This window comes from Babesia microti, chromosome III (genome assembly GCF_000691945.2).
Source record: "Babesia microti strain RI chromosome III, complete genome".
NCBI lineage: Eukaryota > Apicomplexa > Aconoidasida > Piroplasmida > Babesiidae > Babesia > Babesia microti.
Window position 1 is genome coordinate 1374028 of NC_027207.2, and position 25900 is coordinate 1399927.

The 25900-nt window shown below is 34.5% G+C and overlaps 10 protein-coding genes across 10 annotated transcripts; 3 read left to right on the top strand and 7 right to left on the bottom strand.

Annotated features, from left to right (window-relative positions):
- Nucleotides 1-226: 226 nt before the first annotated feature.
- Nucleotides 227-4171, bottom strand: BMR1_03g03870 (hypothetical protein; the record flags this gene model as incomplete). Its single annotated transcript, XM_021482206.1, has 2 exons — nucleotides 227-3993; nucleotides 4015-4171. The coding sequence occupies 2 exons, from the start codon at nucleotides 4169-4171 to the stop codon at nucleotides 227-229; spliced, it is 3924 nt and encodes a 1307-aa protein (XP_021338751.1).
- On the top strand, nucleotides 4346-7390 carry BMR1_03g03875 (E4 ubiquitin-protein ligase UFD2; the record flags this gene model as incomplete). Its single annotated transcript, XM_012793932.1, has 1 exon — nucleotides 4346-7390. The coding sequence occupies one exon, from the start codon at nucleotides 4346-4348 to the stop codon at nucleotides 7388-7390; it is 3045 nt and encodes a 1014-aa protein (XP_012649386.1).
- Nucleotides 7649-12931, bottom strand: BMR1_03g03880 (DNA-directed RNA polymerase I subunit A1; the record flags this gene model as incomplete). The annotated part of the gene is made up of 4 exons (XM_021482207.1): nucleotides 7649-7848; nucleotides 7869-7985; nucleotides 8010-12473; nucleotides 12496-12931. 4 exons carry the CDS (start codon nucleotides 12929-12931, stop codon nucleotides 7649-7651), a joined length of 5217 nt encoding a protein of 1738 aa, XP_021338752.1.
- Nucleotides 13864-14677, bottom strand: BMR1_03g03885 (ADP-ribosylation factor GTPase-activating protein 1; the record flags this gene model as incomplete). Its single annotated transcript, XM_021482208.1, has 3 exons — nucleotides 13864-14004; nucleotides 14025-14150; nucleotides 14174-14677. The coding sequence occupies 3 exons, from the start codon at nucleotides 14675-14677 to the stop codon at nucleotides 13864-13866; spliced, it is 771 nt and encodes a 256-aa protein (XP_021338753.1).
- BMR1_03g03890 (dephospho-CoA kinase) lies at nucleotides 16005-16862 on the bottom strand (the record flags this gene model as incomplete). The annotated part of the gene is made up of 4 exons (XM_012793935.1): nucleotides 16005-16113; nucleotides 16135-16505; nucleotides 16528-16707; nucleotides 16728-16862. The coding sequence occupies 4 exons, from the start codon at nucleotides 16860-16862 to the stop codon at nucleotides 16005-16007; spliced, it is 795 nt and encodes a 264-aa protein (XP_012649389.1).
- On the bottom strand, nucleotides 17408-18459 carry BMR1_03g03895 (RING finger protein 113A; the record flags this gene model as incomplete). Its single annotated transcript, XM_021482209.1, has 5 exons — nucleotides 17408-17820; nucleotides 17841-17996; nucleotides 18018-18222; nucleotides 18244-18320; nucleotides 18342-18459. The coding sequence occupies 5 exons, from the start codon at nucleotides 18457-18459 to the stop codon at nucleotides 17408-17410; spliced, it is 969 nt and encodes a 322-aa protein (XP_021338754.1).
- Nucleotides 18685-19773, bottom strand: BMR1_03g03900 (hypothetical protein; the record flags this gene model as incomplete). The annotated part of the gene is made up of 1 exon (XM_012793937.1): nucleotides 18685-19773. One exon carries the CDS (start codon nucleotides 19771-19773, stop codon nucleotides 18685-18687), a length of 1089 nt encoding a protein of 362 aa, XP_012649391.1.
- On the bottom strand, nucleotides 20506-22528 carry BMR1_03g03905 (peptidylprolyl isomerase domain and WD repeat-containing protein 1; the record flags this gene model as incomplete). Its single annotated transcript, XM_021482210.1, has 10 exons — nucleotides 20506-20574; nucleotides 20595-21123; nucleotides 21146-21240; nucleotides 21262-21339; nucleotides 21362-21706; nucleotides 21728-21971; nucleotides 21992-22175; nucleotides 22196-22312; nucleotides 22333-22461; nucleotides 22483-22528. The coding sequence occupies 10 exons, from the start codon at nucleotides 22526-22528 to the stop codon at nucleotides 20506-20508; spliced, it is 1836 nt and encodes a 611-aa protein (XP_021338755.1).
- Nucleotides 22658-23839, top strand: BMR1_03g03910 (conserved Plasmodium protein, unknown function; the record flags this gene model as incomplete). The annotated part of the gene is given in 7 exon segments (XM_021482211.1): nucleotides 22658-22904; nucleotides 22925-23034; nucleotides 23055-23339; nucleotides 23360-23505; nucleotides 23526-23591; nucleotides 23613-23735; nucleotides 23755-23839. 7 exon segments carry the CDS (start codon nucleotides 22658-22660, stop codon nucleotides 23837-23839), a joined length of 1062 nt encoding a protein of 353 aa, XP_021338756.1.
- Nucleotides 24048-25697, top strand: BMR1_03g03915 (Asparagine--tRNA ligase; the record flags this gene model as incomplete). Its single annotated transcript, XM_021482212.1, has 8 exons — nucleotides 24048-24653; nucleotides 24701-24799; nucleotides 24821-24928; nucleotides 24949-25011; nucleotides 25032-25151; nucleotides 25172-25359; nucleotides 25383-25490; nucleotides 25511-25697. 8 exons carry the CDS (start codon nucleotides 24048-24050, stop codon nucleotides 25695-25697), a joined length of 1479 nt encoding a protein of 492 aa, XP_021338757.1.

Consider the following 25900-nt stretch of genomic DNA (forward strand, 5'->3'; position numbering starts at 1 on the left):
AATAACTAATATAGTTATAAACTATATTAACATATACAATAGCGAGATCTACATCCATTAAGTAATGTGCTAAAAGTTGGTACATATATAAATAGTCAATAATGAAATAAAATGTCAAGTGAAAACTCTGTCAAGACAATTGACAAGTCATAGGGGGGAATTAGATGTATGTATACTTACACATAAAAATGCAAGGAAGATATAAATTTACAATTAAAATATAAAATTAGCTGCCTGACAGCATTTTCCGCTTGATATAGCCCAATGGTGAAATATTGATATATTTGTAGGAAAGCCAGGCGATTCCCACTGAACCAGATACAAGAATGATCATTATTAAATGAGACATTAAATAATACATGACGACTATTGAAGCAACAAGACCTGAAATAAACTTAAAAATTCTAATATACTTTGAAGATTTTATACTATTCCAATCAAATGATTTGAACACGCTCAACATTTTTATCTTTGACATAAATCTGCCAAACTTATTGTGTGGGCTGATCGCCTTAATTTGCGCATTTTTGCCGTATCCCGTTAGGGAGTTATTATTTGAAATAAATTGAAGCGCTTTTTTATTCCTAAGAAACTTCAATGTGTTCATTTTATCTAATAAATTCAACTGCAAGGTGTTTCCAGAGTTGGTAGGGTTTCTTGTCGAAGCGTGGTTAGTTTCATTCTTAAACTCGAGCGTAGACTTTTTCAAAACATCCTTGTTCCAATGGTTAACAATGTATGCATAGTAGGGGGAAAGGACCATTATACCAGTGCCAAGTTTCCTAAACCCCATATAATTGTACAAATGCCCAGTGAAACTTGAAGTATGGGCAAGCCAAACGGTTGAACCAATTTTTAAAAGTTTATTGACACTTGCTTTGGTGTTTGAGAAAAAATTTTTGAGCAATCCTGATTCATAAGTACTGCCAGATGATAGCTTCATCATGTCCTGAATTGATTTCGGATCAAATAAAGATCTCTTCCACATCTCCGTATCCAATCCATTCTCCACATGAGACAAAGATTCTTTATTCACAATTATCGACATCCCAATTTGGTATAGTAACTTCCACACGTTTGTGAATTGCATAGACGCCATTGATTTTTGTAATTCAAATTCACGGGTGTAGTATGAATAACTGCTGTAGGAGGGATGTACGAATGCAGACACCTCATCCAGATTGCTTCCTATGGAATGGAAGTAGTGAGAGTATGCCAAATATTGCAAGCGCATGCACATATTGGTAAAGGACAGGTCCAGTAGTTCCTCATCAAAAACATGGCCCATTATTTCGCCCACAAAAGAAATGTTTTCCAGTACGTACATAACGGACTGGTGATCAATTTGCACTGGGTACCATAAGATCATATTATTCTTGCCTGTAGTGCTGGCCATCATTAACATTTTTTTCTCGGCCAATTTTAGGTTGGTTAGCGAATCTATGGCCAATTGTATATGATTCGGCAGCTTATACAAGTTAGGCGCCAGCCTATTCATCTCAATCAATTGCTGTATATATGGCTGCTTTAAGAAACGTTCTAGATACCATTGGAGTAAACCACAAAGTTGCTCGTTCCAGTTGCCCAAATTGATGTAATCCTTGTCCATCCAATCAAACAATTTTCCGTGATCGTTGTCGTTGGGCTTATTTTCCCTGGAGGCCAATATCTCCTCCCTTGACTTTTCATAACCGAATTCGGTCCAAGCGCCTATAAATTTGTTCATAGATTCTATTAGCGTTAAATTGTCCACACGTTGTGAGAAACGGTCAAGTGTCATAAAAGTGTTGTAGTGAAGTAGAAATTTGATGCTGGTTAATAGTCTCTCAAGAGTGCAATTGTTTAGCGATTTTTCCAACAAGATAGAAGGAGACTCCGAGTAGTACATATTGTATCGGGTCACAACTGCTGTTTCCACGTTTTTATTGCTCCAAAAGTTCCGGGCACTAATAAAAAATTCCATGTTTTTGTTCTTCATATGATTGTAACTCTCAGTCCCATTACGCAGAGTAACAAGCCTTAGCATTAAAAGGACTGCTAACCAATTTTTGTCCAGCATTACTGCATCCCTTAGCAGGTACGATTTCGTAGTTAATAATGTATTCATTGGTGAAATCCCTCGAGGGGTAACTAAGAGCATAGACTTTTCTAAATTAGTATATCCGATTGACTTGTATATGAAGAACATGGCTAGACCAATGTAATCTTTGCAGTAGGCGTTGGTATCGTTACTCTTGTCGAATGAACTAAACAGGTGTGGGATCTTCTTATGGTGTATTCTCAATGATAATTTACCGGAAACCTGCTTTGACACTTCTTTACCAGCCAGCAGCTCTAGGCAAGATCGTACATTAGTTCCAAATGACTTGTAAAATGTTCTAGAATCACTATTATCGGTGTTATATATAGCCTCAAAACTTAGTGCAATGTATTCGTGGTAGTACATTGCATAAATTGGATCTTCTCTGTACATATACAAAGCAGTCAAAAAAGTGTTAGCATCATTAGAAATGGTTTCAGATATTTCCTCGGGAGTATAAAGCAATTTTATATTATTTCCAAGCAGCAATTTCTCGTAAACTATGTTGTTTCTAGGTCGAAATGGCGGGGAATATTCCTTGTTGATATTTTTTTGCAGCGCGTCGGTTATGTCAGATGATAAAGGCCCGTTTGACTGGTCATCATTTCTTTCTGATATGCTGGGATCGTCCATATTTTTAGTTTTATGATTTATTCCATTGTATTTTGAGTCTATCACCGCTTGTAAAGTCATTGGTTCAGTTTGGGTGAATGGATGCTTGAACACATCTTTGTTATAGTGTGTATCATAAAGCCTATAGGGGTAGATGGAGTACCAAGAATTTTGTGGCATTGGCTTTTCATTTTTTTGAGATCTAAAAAAAGAAAAGTCCAGGAAGCTAGAACTACTATTAACTGCACTAGAACTGGCATTAGTTGTAGAATTGGCCCAAATTTCCTGATTTTTAGTATTGGAGGAAAAGTGATTTTGGTATATAGCCTCCAAATAGTTTATTTGTTCAATTACAAGTTCCAGTGCTTGACAGTGAATGCCAACTTGATTATTGTTTGGTTTAGTTTTCTTTGATCGTTTCTCAATGCGGCTATTCTTAGAATTCTTTATTCCGCAAATCTCATAAACCATCTCATATTTAACATCGCCATTCGCATGTAAAATATCACCCCAAGTGAACAATTTCCTTTCGGCATTTCCTAAAAATTTGTCAAAATAACTGTATATTATTTCAAACCACAAAAACTGCCCCAGAATAAGTGGGTTTCCATTGGCCGCCAAAAATAATTCAACTCCTAACATGGAATGCCATTTGGAAATCCCTTCATGAGTCATATAAGAGTCTTCAAACATTGCGGAGATAATTCGCCAACGCTTTGTCAAATTTAAATGCTCATTTCCTTCATCCGTTTGTTTTATCTCACCAAACAACTCATTCAACATCATATAATCATTATTAATCAGTTTCTCTGGGTTTCCACCCACGAGTTTTCGATTTAGGTCACTCTCAATGATGTAATTCAATTCCTTTCTGTCGATCATCTCATTGCCAGGCAGCGAATTTGTATCCATTCCAGAGACTCTCATGGCATTATTATTACCTTGTGTGAAGTCATTATTTTGTTCCCTTTTAAATATATCCAAAAAATAGCTCGGTTCAATATATACTAGCCCATGGATTTTTTCCAATGCCGCTCTAAAATCATTAGTTGATTTGAGTTCAGAGGAAAAGTGGTTAAGCAATGAAAGCGATTTTAGCTTCTTTACATTGTGAAGCAGCTTATTATACTTATAAGACTGAACCGCTTTGTTTATCGTGTATATCTCATGCTCCAATAAATTAGCAAGGATATTGATAGTTTCAAAATTATCGTTGATACTGACGCCGCCAAACTTGACCCTAAGGTGCTCATCCTGCAGTATTACATTGCGTATATGCTCCAATAGCATATTAATCCCAACTAAATCATAGAATTGCTTACCTAATATATGACCCTCCTTATCAAACCCTGAAATTAATTTTGCAACAACCTCATTATTCTGATCGATAAGTTCAGTTTCTGATACTCTTGAGTAAATTTTTATGAAGAAATAGGATATTGCGATGAGCAATGATGCGGAGAGATTGATTAGTTGCATTCTGCAGTAATTAGTGGGAAGATCGAGGATGTGTAAAGCATGGAGCAAATTACACAGTTTAAAGATAATGTTTATCTATATAAAATATGTGTGTAAGGAATTGTTGATTATATAATGTACATTGGGATCAAAATAAAAATCACCCCAGGTGTTACTCTATCTTTGTATTAGCCTATGTCCGGGGATCATGTGGAATCGCTGCAGCGAATTCTACATGTTACCGTGAATAAATCCCCAAGTATTATTTTTAATGATTGTGAAGATGAACCATGGAATGGTGATTCCAAAAATTTGCCATTATATATTGGAAATGCACCTTTTTTAAATGGAGAGCCACACAAATTGATTGATAATGTTGATAAAATATTGCAAGTGCTAGTAAAAAAAGCCAACAAAATACATGCTAACCCAATTACTGTCATGTACCACGTTTTCAGTCGTTCAGAAATCATAAAATGGCCAAATTTAATTAACATATGCAATTTATCAATCAGCCAATGCTGTTTGTATCTATGTTGCCCTCAATATTACGGTATTGAACTACAAATAGATGATAGAATTTCAAAATTATTAGAGTTTTTTCAATCTAACTCTGGCAAAGCCCTTAAATTTGGTATAGATATATTGCTAAACTTACAGCAAGATAATCCTGAGGATTATCTTGTAATCAACAAAAAATTATCAGAGCTTCTGGTCAAAGAATTGTGCGACAGAACCCTAGGAAATCCCAAGACTAAAATTATTTCTATAATCAACTCCTTAATCAGCAACAAATCCATAGCGATGTTACTGTGTAAGGAATGGTTTAACAGTGCGGTATGGGACAAGCCATTAATGGTGGAAAGGAAGCTATTTTGGGGTAGGTTGCTGGCCATCACTAGCCTTAACGAATTTGGCCCGGGAAAGTTAGACGATGATTCTTGGTACCATAATCAAACGCCTACTAGACAGACTTATTTTTCATCAAGAATGACCTTGCCAGCATTGATCGCATCAATAAATACGGTTCAATCGGAAATATCACAGGGGAATGTTATTAGTAACAGTGTTATCAAGACGTTTATAAAAATTGATAGTGAGATGAGGTACTATGTATTAAAATATTTTGGCAAGATCTTGGAAGGTAACAGCATTAAGGCAAGAGTTGGAAGGAATGCCATGAGTAGATTTGGGGAATATCGTTCGCAGTCGCTCAACAAAACTTATACATTCATGTTGACAATAAATGGCGATAATTCATTTGGATTCTGCCTAAATTTCTCTTGGATACTAATAACCTTGTGTTATGGAATACAGCTAAACAAGGTAAACACATTAATGTGCAGCTTCTGTGCAAGCGATTCTGATAAGGTTAAAGAATTGATGTGTTTTTGCAGTAAATGCGTTTTTATGGGCGATGACGAACAGGTTATGGCGGCTAAAGTATTGGTTGAAAAATTGCCAATTGAGCAAGAAATTGACAAATTCACTAACCAAATTTACTGGCTCACATACAAATCAATCAATGTGATGGTTAAACCCTGTTTGGATGAATATATCGCAATTATCAGACATATGTCCGAAGCTTCTAATGAAGAGGAGAGGCTCCAACTGTTTTCACATTACTGCATTTGGCATTCTATTGTGGAGCATCAGGATTTTTTGGATAAATTTTGGCATTATATAAACTTATCCCTTTCTCTCATTATGCGTGCTTGTTGTATCTACTTACCTGATGGATTGGAGGATGATGAGGCTATACAGTATTTAACTACCCAAGGCAGGGGCAAATTACAGAATTTGTTATTATACAGGGCAAATAAATTTAAAGTTAGAATTGGTAATAATGATAGTTTAATGTCGCCTCAATTGACGTTGTTACCAGTTGATTTCATAGGTGATATAATTGAGATTGTTAAAAGGTTAATAATAATTTACCCTTCGAAACATATTAAAATTTCAACGGTAGATATCTTATATGGCTTGGACCTTGAATTATTTACCTCGGTTTGCATTATTATAATGACCGAATCCAAGTTATTTAAAAATATACATCTACGGTGTGATGCAGCCTCTATGTCACTATTTTATTTGAATATATATGCTAATAATTATTGGAATAAATTGTTAGAATTTCAAACAACAAAATCATATCTAGTTAAGGCTTTGACTATGGTTTTTGTGGATACACAAAAAGCGAGTTACTACGATCGTATTAACTTCCGTTTACCACTAGTGGAGAATATATCAGGGCTACTAAAAGTTCCAGAGTATAAGGTGTCTTTCAACAATTTAGTAGACACAGATAACCAGTTATTTGTACATTTGTTACATCTGTTACTCAATGACATGTCTTTCCTAATTGAGGAAGTTGTATCGTTGTTGACTGAGATTAAGAGAAGGGAGAACCAACCAGATCCTCAAAACAACGTTGATACTGATACATCTAATGTTTTTAACTCCAACACTAATAGTGGTACTAGTACTAACCCAAACAACGGCGATGATAATGAAAACAACGAACAAATATTGGATGAAGGAGGTGACAATAGAAGCTCGTCCTTCCAAATGTTAAAATCTAGGGCCAGATCTACTGTGACTTATGGTCTAAAGGTATGCAAGCTTGTGGGTCTTTTTTCTGAATTATTCAAAACTTACATACTGGATTCTCCCATAATCTTACCGCAAGTGGTAACCTGCTTAAACAATTGTATTGACAATTTGGTAGGTCCAAACTGTTTAAAGCTTAAGGTCAAGAATATGACAGAGTACAATTTCGATCCACGAGAATGGTTACGATCAATAATGTCTTGTTATAACAATTTGAACAGCAATATGCATGTGTTTTGCAAATCAATTGCTGCAGAAGAGAGGTACTACAATCACAACACTTTCAAGAAAGCATTACGAATAGCACGTAGAGAAAACATGTTTCCATCTAAAATCCTTGCAAATTTTCAGGTCATGATAGAAACTGTGCAACAATTTGCCAGTAATTTGACTATAGAAGTTGATATACCAGAAGAATTCCTGGATCCCATCATGCAGGAAATAATGCTAGACCCTGTTCTATTACCAACAAGTAACAACGTTATGGATAGGGCCGTAATTGAACGCCACCTGATGTCAGAACCTACTGATCCGTTCAATAGGATCCACTTGACTAGTGATGATCTTGTCCCGCAGCCAGAACTAAAGGAGAAGATTCTTAGATTTATGAATGAACATAATATAAATTAACCACTCTTATTTAATTTTTTAAATAAAATTTCAATTATCTAACAAGAGTTAGATAGATATAATTACATATATCATATTTTTAAAGCCCTTATATCATGCATTTATATAATTAATATATAGATTGGTAAAAGTTGAATATTAGCCTTTTAATCAATTGCTAGTTATAATCCACGTATATGATTATGATAACCAACTATTATTACTGCTAGATAATAAACAAAAAATTAAAATTGCATATTAAATAATCTTATATTTTATTCAATTTGACATTACATCATCACTAATCTCGGACTCATTACTTTCATTTTCTTGCTGATCTAAAAACTTGAAATCGCTTGGCTTTGGCCTGCGATATTTTGCCTTCTTTGCCGGTAATTGATATAGTAAATCGCATAGGGAACTACCTACAAAAACTCGAGCACCAGTTACAAGGGCACCGGAAGGGCTTTTCAAATTGTCTAAATAAAAGTTGATTTACCCTGTGCCATCCTCTCAGTGGCCTTTGTTAAAAATTTCATGCTGCTCTCAAATGAAATTTGCTGTAGTGGAGACGTATGTCTGGCAATTCCATAACGTGAAAACCCCTTTATATCGCCTATATAAATAAACCGCCCCTTACCATCATTTGTCATATAATCAGCTACTAGAGATAGGTGCCTGTGGTCCACTGATATACCATAGGAGGCAAATACCATTTTTAGCTCTTGGATAATCTTGGCATACGCTGCCTCTATCCCATAAGTGTGGTGTATAGCGATTATATCGTTAGATGTAACTCTGTTGCAATCAAGACCATCATTTATTAGGGATATAAGCAGATTCAAGTTACTACCAGAGCACTGAAGTTCATACTCCGCGCCTGTCATGGTATTTTTATGCACAATAAACGGATTTTTAACACCTTTAACACTCTTTACAACCTGAGCGTCTACACAATTTTTCAGTATCTGCATCAAGCATAATTTGTATGGGCACTTTCGAAAGGGAATCCTAAGTTTATATTCCATCAGCCAGAGATGTTTTGAAAACTTAAGACTGTGATAAAAAGTGGCATATTTGGACTTTAGTGCCTTGCTGCCTACTACCTTTCCCCTAGTCATTGTACATCTAAACACCTTGCGCTTGTAGCGTTCAGCTAATTTGTCAATTTTCCCAAATGTTTCCTTGAAATAGTACCTATTGACAAATTCCTGGATAAAATCCATTTGGGGTGATGTTTGATACTTATTGTGCATATCCACAGTGACAGAAATCAAATATTGTACGCGCAAAGTAAAAGCGATTAACGCATTTTTGGCACTTGAAAGTATTTCGTCCAATGAAACACCTAAATTGACCTTACCAAAATTCTTCAAATTTTCAAACTGTAAGGTCGCTGTGTATTCCCATATAATGCGATTTCTAGCATCAGCATTGCCCAAATATCCATCTAGAAGAATTAAATCTGAGTCAATACCTATGGAATTTATCAGCTCTGATAGTTTGATAGTCAACAAACTCCTAATAGCAACTTTGGCATTGTCGCTAATTTCTTGAGCTGAATTGCCTAGAATTGGGATGGCCATTACTGGCTTGCAAGTGCTACCAGAGTGGATCAAAATCTCTATCAGCCTAGGTATACCCAGCGTAACATTTGCGGCCGAATGCCCGGCCAGATGAAATGTATTAAGGGTCATTTGTGTTGCAGGCTCTCCTATTGATTGGCCAGCTAAGCAACCCACCGGCTCGCCCGAGGCAACACTAAAATTTGTTAAATAATGGCCAAGTCTCCTCCTTTCTTCGTTACTCAAGTTTGCAGTTAATTTGCCAGAACTATTTAATGATGGTATCAAATCCAGCATTTTAACTAGAGTTTCATGGTCAATTGTTACCGCCCTACCATCCAGTGTTTTATCTGGCAAAAGGTTTATATTATGTAAAATATGTTGCGGCTTGTGAAGAAATGGCGATTTGGCTAAGTCAATGCCATCCCCTCCATATTTAAATTGCACAATTGTACCATCTGCGTCTCTAACTGTGGCATCGTAGTGTACAATTACAGCTTCCATAGCCTTGATTATGCACCGTTGCAAATAACCAGATTTTGAAGTCTTAACTGCCGTATCAATTAAACCTTCGCGGCCAGACATACAGTGGAAAAAGTATTCTTGTGGCCTAAGGCCTGTTATAAATCTATCAGTAACAAACCCACCAGCCCTAGTGCCAAAGTCAAACACACCGAAACTGGGCAAGGTACGGCCGGAAACCATTATTGGCACTCGATTGCCCTCGAGCGATTGCTGGTTAAGCATACCGCATATCATAATGAAGTTGACCATTGAACCTTTGGCCCCGGTTTTGATCATACGCAAAAAACCGTTGTTAGGAAATAATATGCGACTGGCCTCATCCATTAGGTCTTGGATCCTGCTGGACAGTTTACCTTGGCACTTGTTGAAAAATTTGTCCAATAGCACTTTAAGCTTTGAATTGAATAGTATCTCCTCAAACTGCGAGTTTTTGTGTGTCAATTTCCCCGGATAAAAAAATTTAAAGCCATTCTTCTCTGCACTTCTTGGAGATAAGCTGTACCCTAATTTTACATCTTTTGGTGTCATTGAATTTTGATTAAACTCCTCAAAGCAATTGTTACACCTAGTTACGGTGCTTTCTGAAGAGTTTATGCCACGATTGGGCGATTGGTAAAGCCAGGAAGGGTAGTACTTGGATACCATAACTTGAGGTAAGTTGTTACTTTTGTTAATAGAATAAGAATCTGTAAAATAGTCAGAATGCATTGAAAATTCCGGGATTATACGCTCTTCCATACTGTATGGAGTGCCTTGTCCTCCTCTCCTCTTAGTAACTGATTCACTTGTACCCAATAGATCTATTTCCCTCCTAGGCCGCTTGTCCATGTTCATAATATCCATCCCATTTATGCCATTATCATATATAAAATCATCAGAAAAGGATCTATCAGATTGCTTAGGCTCCTTATCTGTACCATGCCCTAGTGCCGTGGCAAATAGTGATTGCAAATAAAATCCATTAAGTGTCAACGAATTAATTAACTTAACCCTCTCCAGCTCTGGTTTAGGATTGAGCATGAAATCTTCAATGGAACAAGTTGTACCGTAGGATCTTAAAAAAGTCGTGAATAATCTGGCAAAACTTGATAAAAGGGCACCGCAGGCTCGATGACCCAACAACTGGTTTATTACATGACACAAACTAAACGGAGTTGCACCAAATTGAGATTTGTCCAACACACCCATCAAAAGCTCACTGTTTTGCATTATAATGCTAGTATCATCACCATTGTCCGGAATTTTGGAATTACCCGTGAAATTTATACCCCTGTAGCCAATATCTCCTAGCCTATACCTGGCAATGGAATCAATCAGCGACTTGAATATACATGTAATTAATTGCTTCCCTGTCCATAGTTTAACGGGATATATTATGGCAGGTTGGTCCATTATGACCGATATATCCAGTTTATCGTACAAAGAAGATATTTCGGACCGTTTATATAACTTGGGCATGTTACGCCATAAGTCCCAATCAACGCTAATGTTGTTTTTATCTTTGTACACGGTGTTAAAACTGCAATTGTCGTTGTATTCCCCGTCATCATTAGGATAAATTGTATACATGTTGTTCCTAAAAGCCGTTTGGAGTGCCTCAAAAGCCAAGTCATTAAATTGGGTCCGAGTTAAAAATGTATCCTTGTGGGTAAGCATTGCACCGCTTTGACAGTGATCCTGGATCAAACCTCGGATAGGATTTCCATCTTTAGGACCCGAATTCTGGGCGTCAGCATCAAGTATGGCCTCTGCTTCTGCCCGTGCTAGATGGTCCTGTGGAACGTGCATATTCATCTCATCACCGTCAAAATCGGCGTTATAGGTACTGCAATTGACGTAGTTTAATCGAAATGTTTTCTGATTTAAACATACCCTCACAAAATGCGCCATTATTCCCGGACGATGCAGTGTAGGTTGTCTGTTCATTAACACAACGTCTCCCTGCAATAAGTGCCGGTACACAATTGTCTGGCGGTCTGGCGTATTGATGGATAGTAACTTTGCCTTAGCTTTCCTTGCCATATCTGATAGCCCCCCAAGGAAAAACAATGCCTTACCTTGCCTTATATAATTGGCCCCTGGGTACCTATATGGGCCATTCTCAACCAATCTCATAAGAAACTTGATGTTATGCCTAGTCACTCTTTCGGGGAAGTCCAAAGAACTGGCAATTCTGAGTGGCACTCCAATCTCATTGGTATCCAAGAAGCAATCAGGGGCAATTACACTCCGTGCCGAATAGTTTACCCTTTTACCCATCATATTACTACGAAGTAATCCCGATTTTTTCTCGATAAGCTGTTTAATGCCAGGGCGGTTGGTTGCAAGAAATGAATCCTTCTTGACACTACCTGCACTATTAGTTGCTGTGGATGTAGAGTCAACTAGGGCATTCAACGCGGCCTGTAATTTATTTACATTGCTAGAAATAGTTGCAACTCCAGTACCTAGGTTTTCTGACTTGAGCAAATTATTGAGATCATTGACTGTTTTAACAATGGTAATTAATGAAGCCGTACGAGAATGGAGGGAAACCTTATTTTTACCCTCAATGGGCAAGTAAGCCCTAAATTTGTTAGGTGTAACACACATATTATACATAAAAAATGACCCATGTCCATTCATTATTGTAAATGGGAATAAATGCTTGAGTATTTTGCTTTGTGCCTCAAATAATTTTTGGATAAACGGAATTAGCTCAAATGCAGTAACGTGAGATTTGTCTTCTTGTGATCTGTTGTAGTGTTTGGAAATATAGTCAATTGAATTGCCCCAAAGAATATCCACAGTTGTACCATCTCCTGCAGCCTTTATACTGGAAGGACAAGCGGACTTACAGTGGTGGCATTTTTGCAGGTTTTTTAACCCGAAAAAAATCTCCCTTGTCTCCTCATAAAGGTGTAGTATGGTGGAAGAGTTTTTTACTATCTTGTGGTAAGCCGTTCTTTTTCGCAAACCTTCCAGACAGAGTCTACGCTCTTTCTTAAACAACCTTTCAAACTTATCCATACGGGCTAAATCAATTGTGGTACCTACACTTTTTAGATAAATTTGTCAGAAGACTATACTTTGCGAATCGAGAAATCAGTCCACTGCGTAAGAGCCGAAATTTTATAAGAAATTCCTTGACTCTTTTATTCGGAATCTTAAGTCTGCAACATTGAAAGCACATTAGCTTTAAGAGCTTAACCAGACTGGACTTGAACAGGGGATGATAGAGCGGTAGCGGAAATTCAATAATGCCCAAATGGCCATTGCAATCACTAGTACCATTACAGGTGGAACATTTGTCGCGCCCGTCATTGGTGCCCATAGCTGGGTCGTGAACCCCGTTGATTGTGGCACCATTGGCGTCGAATGGCACTGCGCTATTGACATTTACACGCTTTAAGGCAGCAACTTCTTCATTGGTCAGAAGAGTGAAATAAGCGCCAGATATCTCACTTGTGACTGCTGTACTAAAGTCCAACATCACAGGGTACGGTTTGAAAGCCTACCATTTAGTATTTTACATGAAATTTGAGATTCTTGGCAACTAACAAGTGATATAACATTGTTTAGATACTTTTAACATAGAATTAATTAAAGTTACGTGCAAATTTAATAATTTTGCATACGAACTATGAAGATAATGATAATTTTTAATCATAATATAAACTGGGGCATTTCATAGCTTATTATTTAATCCCATACTACCTAACCTTTGGTTATAATGCTATATAGTTTTACTTAATTTCTTATAATATTAAAAAAAATACTTAATTTAAATTAACAATATTTTTGAATAGCGACATACATATTTATTCTATATTCTTTACGATATTACTGCATTGTGTAATCATCATTGCTCTATACATACATGTCTTGCAAATCTATTTAGTTCCTTTTAAACATATAATTTCGTCTATATATTGGAATTTTATGCGATATTAATTGCTTAACAATTATTATTCCTACTACACTTATTAAAATTATATTTTCATTCAGTAAATTTATTTACACTCAATAATCCACGACTATCCACAAAGTTATCAAAATAATCTAAAATTAATTTATAAATAAAATTGAAAGGTCTTCTTTAAATTGCCGATAATGAATTATTTAATATCGAATCTCCCAAACAACTCAAATATCCACTATTTGTACATGAAAATGTCTAAATTAACTATTCGTACAGACATATACAATTTCAAATTTTACTCATTAAGACATTTTCTGTAATTTGCAGGTAAATACTATAAATTCATTTGCAAAACACACTCAATGCACTTAAACCTTAGTACTTTAGTAAAAATTAAAACTATTATTTTTATATCAAATAGCAATAAATTAATATACCCACAATTTTTATATATGTAACACATGGTAAATGCATGTAAAATGCCTAAATATCACGAATTTTAGTTATGAATGCGCCGGTTCTTGCCATGAGTTGTAACCTGTGGAGACTGTTTTGGAAGTATTTTTACTAGATGTAGAAGGCTGGGAATTTGTTTTGTCCCTGCGCAAGTGTTTATCAAACCAATCAGATGCACTCATCATTGTCTAAATATTTTGGATTTTACATTTTCAAGTTGATTGAATATCGTAACAGCACCTTGTTTTAGTTTCATTTGGTTAGATTGCCAAAACTCAGAATTCTGCGCATTATTTTTGATATTTTTAGCCTTTTCTTCCACCCAATTCTTACTCTAGGTCAAGTATATAAACTTACCGAAACCAGTGACTGCTTTACATTCTGAGGAATTTGGCTAACTTGAATAGACGAAGCAATATTTCCCGCTGAAACCGTAAGTCCGGTAAGTATTGAACCAATGCTATTTATGATACCACTCTCAGACTTTCCCGATTTATCTTTCCCTTCTTCATCATTTCCTTCATTCGAATCTTTCCCCTCTTCCTCCTCTTCCTCCTCTTCCTCCTCTTCCTCATCATTTTCACTGACACCCTCCCCGTCACTATTGCCCCTGTAATCCGAAGCACTTATTAGTTGTTCTTCAGTACAGATCCTGGAGGCAAATTCTGCTGGGACGGGATCAGGTATAGGTTTGCCTTCCACTTGTGCCTTTAGTGAGAATCGATATTGTACCGCTGCAATAGTTTTGTATAGTTTCTCAGGTGGTAAATCATCCAATTCGTATGTGCGGAAGAAGTTCTTCAATCTTTCATTCCCTCCAAGTTTCATGAACATCAGTTGATTGCTGTTCCAGGAGTCCATTCTGATGGATCTGATGAAACTCACATGAGGACCAAATCCTCTGTGGATGCCTGAACATCCAAGGCAAATAAACACACCATTGGAAACAGATGCCCATGTAGGTGATGATGCACCGCAATCAAAACAGACATCATTCCCATGAATCTTTAGGAGCTCGAAGAACTCCTCAGAAATGTTCTCCTCCATTACATAGATGATATGTGGGGAACTATTACTATAATACTTTTATTTGTTTGATATTTATACTTTTCACCATAATTATTTTTACTGGTCACACTTGAACTGCACATTTAAACCAATTTTAATTGCTGACAACGTTAAATGGTTTACAAACCGGTCCCTTTCAAATATTCGCTCTCTTACATCATAATTAATTACCATTTATACATTATATGGAATAGATTATCATGTAATTGCACTAGATTATTTTTTGTGTTATTTATTTATACAGTTTTACATTTGGTTACTTGCGTTATATACATTTTTGTCTTAATCACACTCATTTTATAGAGCAAAAACTCAATTCTAAGACAAACTATCCATTCACATTATTTTGCAGACCATCAATTGCTTATTCATACATAAATTCAATTTCTATTTGATAATATTTGGTTAATGATTTATCTATTACATATTTCATTTCATAATTCTTAATATGAATTTAATGCTAATAATACTTTGAAATACGATATCATTTATAATATTTTTATTTGTTTATATGTATAATTTTTATTTTCAATTAATTGTAATTCGATTTTATATAGGATATTATTAAGATAGAGTATTATGTTTGGTTGATTAGTTGCATATGTAGTTAAATATAGCCGCAGGTGTAAAATGAAACAGCAGGTTTAGGATCATTAACATAAATTATACCAGTAACTATAAATTTGGGTTAGTGTTATTGCAGGACCCACTGCAATTTAATTGTATAAACCAAATAAGTATAAAATTGACAATCACTGAGTAACTTTAGTTGAAATTTATTTCATGCTTCATGAATATATATAATATAAGAAATTTGTAATATTTATCAGAAAAATATTATTATTATTTGCATATTAATATTACTTATTCGGATGTTCATTGTAAAATATATTTAATATTCGTTGTTATGGTTAACTAAATAATACACTTATAAATTATCTAATTAAATTTGTACAATTAATTATTACACAATACATAAACTTATATAATAAATGAAACCCAAACTAACAATATATATTTTAATCATCAATAAAAAAAATTTACAATTAAAAAATGAATAGTTTACAAACTAAAATGCCACAAATGTTTCGTAATTGTGACAAAATAACATAAATATGCCTCAAAGCTTAAAAATTTCAGAAGATTTATTCAAAAAATCTTCCTTAGATCTGTCATTATCAATGACAACATCGGCCAATGGCACCAAATTTATTGGGTCCTGTTGACACCTAAATCAAACATTTACTTACTTCAAAATCTTCCTGATAGTTTCAACAGTTGAATATTTATCTCTTTCCGCACACCTACTAATTCGAAGTTCAATTGGTGCGTTAATTAATACAATTGGACTGGTAATTAGTTTAAGGGGTGTATCAAAGAGGATGGGCGATTCAATGGCCACGCGTGTTTTTAGGAATAAAATGCGATACTTAAAGATTTGCCAAAAAATCTTCTTCACAATACTCCAACGCATTATCTCAGTAAGAAATTTTAGTTCCAATGGGTTGTCAAAAACTCTCTTCCTAAGGAGTCCCCGATTGATTTGACCATCACTTTGAACTATTTGAGGGCCAAAAAAGTTGCAAACCCGCCAATATTCATTTGTACCTATGTCTAAAACCTGAGTAATATATCAAACCTACAGATTTTGCCACCTTATCCGAATCTATAACTGTCCAACCATGAGTGGATAAAAAATCACCCAAAGTAGATTTACCAGAACCCATTCCCCCAGCAATCCCGGTAATAACAAATTTATTTGCGATAAAATGAATTGCACAACTCAATGCCAAGCATTTCCATCCCAAAATACAGTTCATAGCCTAAATCACTATAAAATTACCAATAATAATAGCGTGACAGAAGAAGTTATAAAATGGTGTATTTCACTTTTCCGCTTGTGAAAAAACTTCTCCCTGAGAAGACCTAATACAAGCTGGGATAAAGGAAATAGAACCTTTAGACACCATATAATCATTCTACAACACACGACATTTACCTATGACCTAGCCACTATGACGCATGTGTGTCATTGTCTACGCAATTAATATTTTTACAATTATATGACATTAATTTACATTGAATGATTTTAATGATCGTTTATTCACTTGTATATATTTAAAAATATTTAGAAATCACACATTTTATATATTTTAACATATTTCCCGCATTTAACGCAAGTTGCAATTATTTATTTTCCCAATTCACTAATCACGTCATAACCTTCTATCAAATGCTTAATTTACTAAAATTTTAATTTACATCCTGACTTGATAATTGTACCATATACACATTTACCCGATTATAAATATTTTTACCACTTATCATATATAATTATCCAATGATATAGAAATATTTGATCGATAAATGGCCCTAATATCGCGAAATGACGTTTTTCTCGCTTCTAAATGAAGCATTATAAACATGGTGCGTAATGTAATGCGTTGATGATATCTACAAACTATTACTATACTAATGTTATAATATGTTGTATAATACGATCTTATATGCGATAATTCGAAATCAATTTAATAATTCTAAAAGCTTCTGTGCCTCATTCATGATTCCATCTAACGTAAAACCGCATTTATTGCATTTTCCGTACTGTTGGTACGATTTTACGGCACAATCTTGACAAAAATAGTGCCCACATGAAAGCTTAACAGGATGCATTTCTAGTTTCCAAAATCTCTTGCATTCAAGGCATGCGTAAGGTAGCTCGATCTTTCTGCATTTCCTAATCATCTTCTTAACAGCTGGAGTAATTTCATCTTCCAAATCATCATCTGTAATTTCATCACTGCTGGAAATACATTCTTCAGCCTCGCTATCAAGATCTTCTCCCATTTGACCTCGTTTAAACCTTTCAAGTTTGGCATTAAGTTTCTGTTGCTTCAACTTCTGTTGCTCATTCCACTCCTTTTCAATTTGCCAACCTAAATTAAAATGATGACACCTGATTTGTAATCACTACGATCATGCAAAAATTTGCAGGTGTCTCCAAAACCGCAATAGCCAGTTTCCTTGTAATCTTTGCAAATATCCGGTTGGTAATCAATACGAAGCGTCGATCTTACATTTGTGGTGGAGGCTCGTACTGGTCCATATAAACCTAAATTAAGTGTGGGCAAACCAGTATATTTTGAAGCTGCTATTGATGATTCTTCCATAGTAATTGCAGGTCGATAAGCACCTTTTCCGCGGTAAACCTTATCCTTTAATTCCCCTGCCAAAATCTGTTTGCCAATCTTCAAATTCCTTTCAAGCGTAGCCCGGCAGTCATGCTCACTACTGGTATCTATTTCATATGTGGATGTTGCTCTTGTGTCTCTTATATCCTACATTATATAATAGCTTACATCATCCCTGTTTGTACTATATACCACATCATCTACGCCCTTATTGGAACTAGAATTATTTTTATTTAATTCTCTTCCTATATCAATTACTATTTTACTCTTTTTCGGTCTGATTATTTCACAGACTGGTAAAATTTGTGCTGCAGCATCACTTTCAACGCTCAAATTAACGCTTCTTTTTGCGAAGGTGTTTGAAATATGTCTATTTTTAAACATAATAGCAACTTTTATAATTTACAAGTATGTACATTACGAATAGATCAATTATTTAAAAACGTGTATCATGAGTGTATAACGCAGTATATACCACAATATTTATAGGGCATAGCTCTATTCAACAGCTAGACAATCTTTTGTTTTCAAAATTAAAAAATTGTTCTTAAACCTAAATTTCAACTCCATTAAAAAATTCAAACTGATTATATATATAATCAGTTTGAATCACCTATGTCTAGTTACCAGCAGGTGCAACAAACTTAGTATATGATCAATCAATTTATCGTTGTCAAAACTACTTATAGTAGAATATGTGGCAGAAGTTACAGCTAATGACTTTATTAGATCACATAACTTCATTACTTTCTTAATGTACTGTTCAAAATTTAAATATTCACATTCGTCCTCATAGCTGTTGAAGATACCCAACCTTTTAAGAACCTCTACTTTCCCAGCTACAGTATTTAAGTTACCAATTGTCATCAGCTTGTCCAAATTGTCTTCGTACCAATTCGCATCTGTGCGGTATGTAATGCTATTGTTATTGATAAATCGTTCTGTTTCACATATGGTTGGTTTACTTTGCAATTTTGGAGAGTATAGACCATCTGTCTCCGTAAACCCTGCAAGTACACGTTCAATTTCATAATCCACATTACTCTCCAATCCTAGACTTTTGTGCGGCGCTTCATTGTTATGTATGCTGTAGTAACTACACTGGTCGTACGATTTAATTAAGTCTAGAGTTTTACTTTTAATATTGTTAGATATGCTACCATTTGAATTACTATTATAATCATTATAATTGGGGACTACCTCATTGTCTAACAACTGAAGTTCCTTAGACTTTCTTATTTTATCTATAAACATGACATTTGGATAGTGTGTCACGATTATACCCTTTCTTTTGGTCATATAAAACTTAGAAGGGAGTCTTCTTTCAGCCAATCCATGTATCTTTGGGCAATAGTATTTTTTACACTTACCTTCCTTATAATCATTACACACAACTGTTTTGTACACTAAAGGGTGATAATTGATTTCCTCTTGTGAATGAGCAAAAGCACAGTTGTTACCCCTGGTACAACAATTTTCAATTATAGCCTGATTTGAAGACATGGTGGAATCGGGGCAAAACTCTGGCAGGTATCGCAGGGCCCTCATATCCCTTAGGTAGTATGGACATCTTCTTCCCCAATAAATATTGTGTGAGTAACTACACCGTTCATCCCCAAATTCACATCTGTCTGTTGATGCCAATTTACAAATTTTCGTCCTAAAACGCACCAAGTCATCTTCGCTGAGCATGGGCATGGCGCCGCGTCAAATATTAAAAACTCAACACATTTGTACACCCACTAAAATACCAGTTTTTAGATTATTTATTAATCTAAAAATAATTTATATACATATGATTATATGATTTTGAATATGCACACTTATCTTTTTAGCTAGTATGGCTCATTATCTAGCTCATAGCTATATAACATAGTCAACTATACTTGTATGTAACTATCCAAATTGTACCATTTGTTTTATCATTTACTACTCATTTACTACTGGATATAACGTATAATAAATGTTATTTATTGTGTATTATTTAAAAATGCCTAAGTGCATCGTAACAATATCATTAAATATTTTAACTACTAGAAATTGTCAATAACATCACTAGACACACAGTTTTTTTCATTATTTAATCGTTTTAAAATTTTATGACACAGCATTTTCTGTTTCATTATTATTTGCTTTTATAGTTAATGCATTGGTCTTTAAGTCAATCATGCAATTATTAAATAATAACTTAATTTTGCGTAGTGATATTTTTATATTTACTAACTATTTAGCTAACAAGTTATCGAATGACTATTTATTTACATTGTGCATACATTTGCTATATTTTTTTTAATTGGTAGATTTTATAAGATGATTTAAAACGCGCAACCGTAACTATACTATACCAATTACATTTAGAATGATAGCGACTAGAAAATTATTTTTTAATGCTGTTATCAACATGCTAAAAACTAATATACTACTATACGTTCATAACTGGACTTTAATCGACATTATCCTAATGTCACTAAGGGGTCTATCCTCGTGATTCGTGGGCGTCTAAATAACTAGTGGCTAACCTTTTCAATTTTTTGAACAACGTCCATGCCCTTGGTTACTCGCCCAAAAACTGTATGTTTACCGTCAAGCCATGGACATGGCACTGTTGTGATGAAAAATTGAGAACCATTAGTATTTTCACCCGCATTGGCCATGGATACAGTGAAAGGGCGGTCATGTTTAAGTGATTGGACAATTTCATCCTCAAACTCTCCTCCCCAAATGGATTCTCCCCCAGTACCATCTCCGCCTGGATCTCCTGTTTGAATCATGAAGTTGTTTATCACACGGTGAAATATACAGTTATTGTAATATCCGTTTATTGAATGCACTGTGAAATTTTCAACAGTCTTAGGGCATTCATCATAAAATAATTTAATGTAAATATCGCCCATTGATGTATGTATCGTTGCAGTTTTGGCAAGTTCGTGTCCAGATTTGACTGATTGTATTGTAGCTGATATGTCATCCCGTGTGGGCTTCAGGTTGACCACATCCCTAATTTCCATATCCGATTCCTTAGGGTTACGTCTTGAGAATATATAAAACCTAAATCAACTCGAATGTTAACCTATTTTTGTTAAACGAAGTACAAGCAAATAGGGGGAGAAGGAAATCCTTGTTTCGTATAGAGACATCACCTCCTACATTTTTCACACCAAAATTCTGCATTAAGAAGATATATACCTTAAAATTTTTCTTCTGAAAGCACGAAATATACAAAAATCTCAATCCTTTCTCCGCTTTACCAACAATTCTTGCCAACTACATTAACAATGCTGATTACTTGATTAGTGTGAATATTGATTATCTTAATGCCTATTATACTGGGGAATATTAAAAAACTGGATGATTCATCAAACAAAATGTTTGTGAATACACGCGTGTTAAGCCGTGCTTTTCCTATTTCCTTCTCTATATCGAGTTTCCGACCAAATTCAAGAGAGTCAATTTGTATCACCTTATGATTTGGATCATTTTGCGCCCCAATATACATTTGTACAGTTTCATCATATATTTTACGCAATTTCATAGTGCTAGTACTATATAATCTTATCAGCCCATCGGTAGTTGATATAGCCATAAAGGCACCGTTAGGTGATATTGCCACGGCGTTAGCAATTGTATTGTTCTATATAACCCAATGCAATACCTTCTTTAAGTCATAAAGATCTGTTTCAGATTTGAGTTTGAATTTGAAAACATCACTGGAGGGAAATTTGAATGTACGATCCCATAAATCTATCCCGCCATTACTATCAATAGACACGCATATATCCAATATAATGTTATAAATAAGGAATTGTATGTTTCTGACATTTATTTTGTATTTTGAAACAATATTTGTGCCTTCATTTGGCGAAAAAACATGAATTTCATCAAAATCCTTGTAACAACTACATGATTAATGCCATACATTGCTATTTTATGATGTAAGTCATTTTCGCAGGTAATAAATGCAAAATCAATAGGTTCAATTGTGAGTTTGATGATACTAATCATATCAAAAGTGGTGAAATCAAAATGCTTGTATGTATTATCTGCTGAAATTGTGCCCAAATGGATACCATCGACTGATTCGTGCATGGCAATAATACTGCCTAAATTAATTAGAGATTACTAGTATGTGCTTTGATATGCTTAACAAACTCTACTCCGTCTTGGTTATAGTACCAGAAACGAAGATGTCCATCTACACTGGCAGTTGCGATATACTGCGTCTGATTGCTAATTGCAACTACATAAGTTAAGACTTACTATGACTAATTGTATCTCCATGCATGAAACTTTGCTCGTAAAAGTCAGCATTTGGCAGATTGTTTAGGAATATTTGGTCATTTGTATAGTTAATTTTAGTTTTCTTGCGTTCAGGTGCTGGAACGGGGCCTATATTATTGGTTTAATTACCAAATTCGTCATCACTTGAGGATTGATGAAGTTCGTCTTTGGTCATTATGGTGTTGACATTAGTATTTGTTATACATATTATTAGCAATGAAAATTATAGGGAATATTTCAACAATAATATAGGGACAATAACCATGGATATAAACTCTAGGGGGTATATATATTGTGCTATGGAATGGAACATAGGGTTATTGTATACCCATCCTGTAAATTTTTAAGCAATAATGATAATATTAGACGAATTAACATATGTAAAGAATGTGTATCCGAACACAGTTCTATTTTTGTGTGTTATGACATAGAAAAATCATCACTCAGTGATGATTTTAAGATGTTATTGTTAAAGCATACTAATCTAGTATTAATATCTTGCAATTTTAGATATAAAACGATGTTTCAGGAGAAACAAAAGTATAAAAACTGTAATAAATTGCTAATTTAGTGCTTATGGACAATATTTTTTCAAATGATCTTCGATCATTTATCGGCAACATGTTATCACCCACCAGTGACTCTGATATTTCTACATTGAACTCAGATACAGAATTAGATGTATGTATTTGATAATTTAGACTATTTCAACTCATCTAGTGCTTGGATTCTTCATTTATAATCCTGATGCACTGGACTCAAATGAGCCCTTAATGTGCATCAATAGTGATGTAAAAAAAATGAGAATTATGTATCCTCAAATACGAATAATACTTATTTTACAGGGAATCCGTGACATGGCTATACATTTTGGCAAGTGTGACTCAAAAATACCCATCAATTCTGGTGAAATAGATGATTTAATATGCCGATTATTAATATCTTACCAAGTAGATACGGTGGAAACGCGCGACTTTAACGAATCAGTAAGGCACAATTCACGCAGTTTGAGTACTTGTTTAAAACTTGCAACACAATTCTAAACGCGCCGAGTTATCATGAATTTAACATGTTTCGATCCAGCCATGTTTTATCTAAAAATATAAGTAGTACCAAATGTGGCGACGACGATTTAGACATATATGAGAGGATGTATATCAGTGCTTATATAGATGGATAAACCAGCTAATGCAAATACCAGGATTAGGTGAAAGCGGAGCAACTATCATCGCACAGCAGTATGGTTTCAAATTATGTAGATATAAAACACCGTTGGAATTGATAAATGCAGCAACATCAAATCATCTAAGTAAGGAACTAGAAAATATGCAAATACCTTCATCCAAAGGCCATAGGAAGTTGGGACCAGTGTTAGCTAATAGGTAATCGCAGTTCAGTTAGATTGATACACATGTTTTGTAGTGTTGGTTCAGAGAATGATGTTGTGGTTAGACAATCAAGGAAATCAGTTAATTCTGAAGGGTAAATTTGGATTATTAAAAAATTGTATCATATTTTTTTAGCAACAAAATTAATTTGTATAATTGCTCATACTTTATCTTAGTATATTCTAAGCTTGTATAACTAAATATCATATACTGGGGTGAAGATTCCATATACACACGCAATCATTATTATTAAATGTGTAAAAACACACCTTTGGGATGAAAATTTTAATAATTGTAGCTCAAATAATGATCGCAAATACATTACATCGGAATATAACATTTCTGTACAATTTTTTGTCGAAACATTACAAAGCAAATCCATTCACTAGACACATGAATACAAGTGATAATTTATTGAGTTTTAACAGAAATGGAAAGTTACTATTTTACTTAGATAGAACATACGTTAGGGAAATATTTGACGATCCCACTCCGAAAGATTTGATTCAAGTTTCAGGGTGGGTTAAATCCATCAGATCTGCTTGTAAAGGTACACTTTTATTTATCGATTTCACCGACTCTACTACAATTTTGCCTTTGCAGATTGCAGTATCAAATACGATTCCAAATTTTGGCCAGGTTAAAAATTTAACAATGGGTTCATCAGTTTCATTCATTGGTAAATTATCAACAGAACCTACATTAGAATTGAAGTTAGAAAGTGAAGATTCCGGACACAAATTTCATATATATAATAAGATAGATAATAGTGATAATTATCCAATTGCAAAACAAGCACTATCAGTTGATTACATTCGCTCCTTTCCACACTTGCGTGCTAGGACTAGATTTGGATCTAGTATTATACACGCGCGGTCTGAGTTGATTAATTTGACTCACAAATATTTTAAGGTAGGTCGTCTATTACAATAATAAATTTTTATGATATATTGACATAGAATAAAAAATTCACGCACATTACCACACCTATTATAACCACAATGGACGCGGAAGGCGCTGGATGTCAATTTAAAATAACACCTGGTAATTTTTTTGGGGTAAATTTTCATTAATAATAGACTCCTACTTATTTAGCAGTTTCTGGACAGTTGGCACTAGAAGTCCTTACTTGTTCTGTTGGCGATACATATACATTGGGTCCCACATTTAGGGCTGAAAACTCCAATGTGATTATTATTTAATATAGACCACAAGACATTTATCAGAGTTCTGGATGTTGGAGGTGGAATGCAGTTTTGCTCAATTAAATGTATGCACGCAGTTATTTAGGATATAATAACTATAGCAGAAGATTACATAAAGTATGTAGCCAAGCAAATGATGCAAACAGAATGGATAAAATACCTGGATGAATACAATGGGGATGTAATTCAGAGACTTAGTGAATTGGCAAGTGAATAATTATGCAGATAAATAATGAAGTGATAGTTGTGTCATTTGATGAATGTATGGAAATTATTAAAAACAATTACAATGGACAAACTGTTGGATCAATAAATATATCACGTGATGACGAAAGGGTGCTAATTGAACACTTTGGAAACAAATTAATAGCAATAACACATTTTCCATCTGTCAACCGCCCATTCTACATGAAGTGAGGAATCTTAACTAATTTAGACGCACAAATAGTGGAAAATCAACATTTTCCTTCGATATTATCGCGCCGGAAGTAGGTGAAATAGTCGGAGGTTCAGAGAGGGAAACTAACTATCAACGTTTAGTCAAGTAATGAACTGATAATATAGGCAAATGGAAGAACAAAAAATGAACGTTGAGTGTTACAAAAAATACCTAGACATGAGAATATTTGGTTCAATCCCACATGGCGGTTTTGGCATAGGGATAGAAAGATTGTTAATGTTTCTAACGGGGGTTAAGAACATTAGGGATGTGATTCCATTCCCTAGAATGATTAGTCATGCAGAATTTTGAATTTCCTTATTTGTAACTGAAATGTAATTGTTAGTAATTATCAACAATTACTATGTAAATTATTATTAAATAAATCAATGTGGTAAATTTCGGGAATTGATAATTGTGAAATACTAATTCTTGTATTATGTGCGCAACTGTTAATAATTAGTGATATTGTAATATTTATCAAATTATAAGTAGGCAATTTGGCATGCTTATAT